This window comes from Penaeus monodon, unplaced genomic scaffold, assembly GCF_015228065.2.
Source record: "Penaeus monodon isolate SGIC_2016 unplaced genomic scaffold, NSTDA_Pmon_1 PmonScaffold_57, whole genome shotgun sequence".
NCBI classification, from domain to species: domain Eukaryota; kingdom Metazoa; phylum Arthropoda; class Malacostraca; order Decapoda; family Penaeidae; genus Penaeus; species Penaeus monodon.
Window position 1 is genome coordinate 174,755 of NW_023660662.1, and position 6,546 is coordinate 181,300.

Sequence of the window (6,546 nt, forward strand, 5' to 3'; positions counted from 1 at the left end):
GGCTCTATCAGCCCTATTCGAAGAAAAGGTGCAGTCTCAGAGGTCTGCCAGACCATCCCTAACAAAAGATGCACTCTATGCACACCGTAAGGCAGGCTTCTAAGGCCCCCCAGACACACCCTCCCCTGCGGGAGGTAAAGGTCTGCCCACGTCCGAGCACGCGCCCGAAGATGGGGTCCAGTTCACCAGAAGGTGTGCACAGAGTCATCCTAATGCCGAAAATTCGCATAGGAAAGAGTAGGCTAGTAGGGCACGAAGCTACATGCAAGCACATAGCATCGTGGCATCAAACAATGGGGGGCGCGTCACCGTCCGGTAACGCGGTAGAGCCGAGGCCGAGATTGCATGGGACCGGGCGCGGTGCATCTCTTTAATATGCCCATGCAAAAGCCACACGATCGAGGGATCATGGCATCATGCTAACTCTCTTGGCGTTGCTCGGCTCCACCCGCTGCGCCCCGTCCGCCACCCTTGCCGGAACCGATCATCCCCTCTCTCTGAATCGTCCAATCAAGGACCGATTCACCGCAGGGAGAGAGGGGAGGAGCCTGTTCATCTATCCTTCTTCTGATTGGCTGCTGTCTGCCTCCTCTGTCTTCTGATCTCGTTTTTTGGCTCTGCGGCTTAAATACACTAGCGCTGTGTAAGCGCGCAGGGAACGAGGGGAGCCCGCTGTCCAATGAGCGCGGACATGGCTGTGGACCTGTGTGACCCAACCTGGGTAACTATGCTGAACTCCAGGTTGCGGGGTCGTGCTGCTACAGCAATATCCTCGATGATATCAGGTAACCGATTTCTATCATAAGAATCTATGTACAAAACAGTTGAAAGTGTATCGTTCGTTTTTTGTCCTCGTCCTTTACTTTCAATAATGACAGTTCTCAAATTATCGCTATGAGAATATAGCAGTGTATTCTGATAAGAATATTCTTTTCCGCCGTTATAGATTTCATTAATATTCACAGGATCCTTTTCATCAGTAATGTGATCATCTTTTCTTTTCTTACGATGGTATTATTTTCACGGTTTGGCCTGATTTCGATTTTCACTGCAGGGAAATGTAACATGTGTATTCTGCGGCATTAGATTTGCTCAGATTTACGCTTATTCCTTTTTCTATCAATAATCCCAATGCACAGTATAATGTTAGACAAAGAGCCTCTTCAGATGCATGGGTTAATATTACTCCATCGTCTCCGTATGACGATTTAATATTGTCTTTATCGGAGAGATCATGTGTCGATATTGGATAACCAGCTTCTGTTAGTGCATTCAGTAATCCCACCATTGATGAATAATATATCTTTCCGTATTCTCTCATGGTCGGGTAATGTTTTTCATTATCTTATTTATATTCATTATTGTCATTTATTTATAAATTCATATATACCTTTATCGTGGTCAGATAATGTTTCTACTATTTAGTTTATACTCTTTAATATTCTCTAAATTCAAATTCATATGCGTGTGTGTGTGTGTGTGTGTGTGTGTGTGTGTGTGTGTGTGTGTTATATAATAACTGATGGTGATATCTTCGAAATAAAACACTTCAATATGGTTACTATATATATATATATATATATATATATATATATATATATATATATATATATATATATATATATATATATGTGTGTGTGTGTGTGTGTGTGTGTGTGTGTGTGTGTGTGTGTGTGTGTGTGTGTGTATGTATATATATTGTAAAAGTATAAGTGTACGTTATTAGGATATAATAGGTTTACGTGCATATCTGATATCACTTCTACAGATGGGGCACTGTTTCAGGGATACAGCACAGGAAGCGCATGTAACCATATGTGCACACGGGAGGAACACTATACTCATTTCATTGTCCATACACACTTTACATGTGCGATTGTCACATATCCGTTCGAGTTCTTCTTTTAATTTCTTATCTGAAAAAAGAAAAATAAATATTAGTGTTATTCTGTAATGATAATGTCACTTAATTAATTGATTAACCAAAATCCCATTTCATGATAAATATTTAGTTTATACTTACAAGATTGTGTTGATTCTTCTTTTTCTTCATCTTCTTCTTCTTCTTCTTCTTCATTAGTTTGCAATATAATTTCTTTTACTTTTTGCAAAATATGTCTTGCTTCAGTTTCGGTGCTATTCTCGATATCTTCTATCGAGGTCCAGTATGTAGATGGGAATACAGGAGCTTGTTGTTGGTAAATTGAAGATAAAATACGAGTTTCTCCGGACGACGGCTCAAACTCTGTAATTTCAGAATTACTCGATTGGACACTTGTGATCTGACTCTCCATCATTTCAGATGTAGATGGGTGTACAGAAGTTTGTTGTTGCTCTGTTATTCCAAATGTAGCCGAGAGTACAGAAGCTTCTTGTTGTTGTAAACGGGAATACAGAAGCTTGTTGTTGAGAAATCAAAGATGAAATTCGAGTCTCGCCAGATAATGGCTCAAACTCAGTAGTTTCAGAATGAATTGACTCAATATTTCCAACTTGATTTTCCGTTGTTTCAGATGTGGATGGAAATACAGAAGAATGTTGTTGAGAAATTGAAGATGAAATATGAGTCTCGCCAAATGATGGCTCATAATCTGTCATTTCAGAGTGGATATCTGTAACCTGATTCTCTATTGTTTCACCTCGAGTATCGCCCATTCTCTGTATAACATCTACAAGACAAGGCTCTATCCTGAAATACGGCTCGCCGGTCTGTTCAACATGATTTCGGATAGCAGCCCTAACTATACATGTAGGAAATCCCATTCCCAGTACACCCTTGGCGATGTCCAAACTCATCAATAGATCCAGATCCTGATCGGATACGGATCGCATCTCCGTAGAACTGTTACTGCTATCGGAAGGAGCTTTGTCGGTACCCGAATACACAGTACTTGCTATGCGGGTGTATGTTGGATATTCTTGCTGAATCTAAAAATAGAAGAAGGAAGAAAAAGATAATATTAATATAATAATGAGAAATATAATCTATACAAGTTCACTATTATTATTATTTCAACAAGAGAAAACATGGATCGGTAAGTGATATATACTTACTTTATTGATGAAATCCTGACCTTTCATCAGTAAGACAAATCTGCATTCAGGATACCATCTAGCGTGTTCATTCCAAGGTATGTCACCATTCATCCAATTGCGAAGACCTTTACCGCAGGAAACAACGAACATGATCACTCAGACCTATGAAAGTAATAATGGGAAGTTTTACCTCAAATGTTCATTTTGTAATCTTTACATTTTGTAATTTTAGATAATATTTCTTTTGATAGAGAAAATGGATGTATTTTCTAAGTTCTTAACTAACAGATTTTGAAAATATTCAACACCTGCAATTAATCCAGTATTGGTATTATCATCACTTTATAATCTTATTATCAAAATCGTACCACAGTAGAAAAATCCAGCTTCGGCAAGATCTTGTAGATTCAGAGCAACACCTTCGGGCCAGTTGACATAGCTCTCCAGTCTGCTATTTACTGTTCTGTAATCTTCGCGTATCGGCCCGGAATGTTGGGAGAGACCAATTCCCTCTAGAGAACCCCCTGTGAGAAGAAATTATCACAGGTAATGAATATACAATTAACTTACTCACGAAGAGATATAATGTCAATAAATCTCAAATCCAATTCACCGATAGATATAGTCAAATTACTTACAGCATTCAGGGTATGATCCAGCCATATGTCTTGATGATCCACATTCGTCCAGACTGACAGGTATTGCAGGTAACCTGGCTAAGACATCGCCATGAATAATGGGAACATTTCCGACCGGCTGACCCCTGATATAGGGACAGTGGGGAAAATGGCGCTGATGTTCTCCTCTTGGTGTGTCACTCGTTTCCCAGGCTCCAACTATCCCTCTGCAGAAGACACACGCACAGTGATCAAGTTTCCTCAGATAATAAAATCCATCGGCAGCCAATTCTGATGGCTGTAACCATTCATGTGGCCAGTCGATGAAAGTTGCTAATCGCTGCTCCTCATATCTTAAAGTGTCGTAGGTGGTGAAGGTCATGTTCCTGTATATGCTAAGCCTTTGAGAGATGGCTAATTTGCATGCAAATGGACAGTTAGGATTCTTCTCCCTGTGGATCTTGACGATGTCGTCTGACGCTCTGAAAGTTTTAACATCAACTTCTAAACTGCAATCAAAGCACCTCACTTTATCCCCTCTGTTCGTATTGTAAAATCCGGCTTTAGCCAATTGTCTAATGTCAATGGGAAATTCCTCATGTCCACTGAACGTGGCTAACCGATGCTCTGTCTCTTGAAGAGAACTGTCAAAACTTAACAAATCCATTACGTCTTCTGGTGTATTGATCTGCCACTGGCTATTATTTCTTACAAATGAAACTGACGTATTCTCCCGATATCAAATATGTTTATACTCCGCCTAATAGTCGTGGTGGTGGTAGTAGCACTAGTAGTTGGAATAATAATAATAATAATAATAATCCGTTGGAGGAAAGAGTCGAATCAAGTCTAACACTTTTTACATTCCATCTGTTTTATATATCCAGCCAGCACCGCAAAAAACACATCCGACTTGAGGATGCCACAAAACGTTTCGGAAAGATCATGTCTTAATATTTACTTTTAATATCTAACAGAGGATTTTTTTCTTCACAATGATCTTACAATAAATAAGAGCTCAAAAAAATAATAATAATAAAAATAAAACACTGAAAAATAATAAACATCGAATAGGTAGATTTATACTGAATCAAAATATGTTACTATATTACTACCCCATAGGTATCAATGAAGAATTTTGTCTTAGTAATTATTTTACGCTGACAATCCCATGAGCTCAAAAAAAAAAAAAAAAAAACGGTTTTCTAATAATCCGAATAGAAATTAAACCTTTCCCTATATAGATTCAATTCTCATAAAATAATCTCCACAAACATCCTCCAATATATTTCGGAATTGATATATGTTACTGTGTTTTCTCGGATTTTTTTTTTTTAACAAATTATTGAACATCACTGAAACCTATAGAACATGATACTGCTTCTAGTAGCTGTTGCACGTTGACTACTCACTTGAAATTAATATGGTTTTGTGATATTTTGAATGTCTCTTTTCCTAGGGTCGTCTTTCATATGTTATTGAACATAGAAGATATATTTATACTGAATCAGAAAATAAGAGAATTCTATTATATGGTCTTCTGATATTCTAAAATGGAAATACAATTTCATTTTGTATTGTCGATACTTATTTTTTACAAAGATCTTCCAATAAGTTTCGGAAACAAAAAAAATTGTATTTTAACAAGTTATAGAACATCAAAGATATATTTTGATTTAGAAAATGGAAATTGTGTTATTAAATTTTATGACATAATACCACTGTAGGTAGACGTGAAGTTATCATTAATTGTTAACAGTTCATAGAGTTTGACGAATAAGTTTCGGAAACAAATGTTCTGTATTTTTTCGGAAATATTTATTTCAACATTGTTAAGGTGTATATACATTGAATCAAATAGTAAAAAGTTATATTACTGAACATAAGATTACTGTATGTAGAAAAGATGGTCGTTATAGTAACTATTCCGTGTTGAATATTCACTTGGGTTAAAGAAAAACATTAATATAAGTTATTGTAACATCTTATTTCGAATTGAATCACAATCTCTTTTCTATACAATCGATGTTTTTATTATTATTTTTTTTTTACAAAGATCATGGAGACAAAACAAGTTTCTGTACTTTCTCGGGAAAGATTATGTTACAGAAAGATTATTACTGAAGATCGAAAAGACATAACGCTTGGTAAAATATGCTTTACAAAGATCTTTCACTAATTTTTTTATTTAAAAAAAAATGTTTTTCTATCCTCCTGGGCAGAGTTATTTCAACAATTATTCTGTGTTGACTATTCACTTAAGTTAAAGAAAAAAAATTATACAAATTCTTGTAATGCCTTCTTTTAAATAGAATCACAATCTCTTTTCTGTATAATCAGTGCTTCATAAAATATTGATTTTACAAAGATCAATGTTTGCTAAAATATTCTTAATAAAGGTCTTTCAATAAATTTAGGAATAAAAACTTTTTTTGTATTTTCCCGACAAGGTTTGTTTTGACAAATTATGAACATGTGTATATAATTATGCTGAATGAAAAACTGGATAAAGTTGTATTATTGAATGCTATTGGATGGTGTATAATATTCTTGAGTGTAGAGATGAAGTTAGTAATAGCAATTATTCTGTTTCGTTTAACTGAGTTAAAAGAAAAATTGAAAATATAAATTCAAAATTTTGGGTTTTTTTATCGAAAAAAAAAAATTATACTCAAAAAAAATATATATATATTCTTCACAAAGATTTTCCAATAAATTCTGAAAACAAAAATATTACTGCATTTTCTCGGGAAGTTTCTGAACACCAAATATACTCAATGCTTGTCCTCTAGGCCATCGAAAATATATAATAATGCTGAATCAAAACATTAAAATGTTATATCGTATTACTGAACCATGTCTTTTCATATGATAAAATATTCTTCACACAGAT

At 35.6% G+C, this 6,546-nt stretch overlaps 1 protein-coding gene across 1 annotated transcript; it reads right to left on the reverse strand.

Annotated features, from left to right (window-relative positions):
• Positions 1-1,722: 1,722 nt before the first annotated feature.
• Positions 1,723-5,113, reverse strand: LOC119571264 (baculoviral IAP repeat-containing protein 2-like). The gene is given in 7 exon segments (XM_037918656.1): positions 1,723-1,916; positions 2,219-2,399; positions 2,494-2,928; positions 3,055-3,172; positions 3,174-3,198; positions 3,405-3,560; positions 3,675-5,113. Coding segments are annotated over 7 exon segments (1,755 nt in total). The 5' UTR covers positions 4,321-5,113.
• Positions 5,114-6,546: the final 1,433 nt, after the last annotated feature.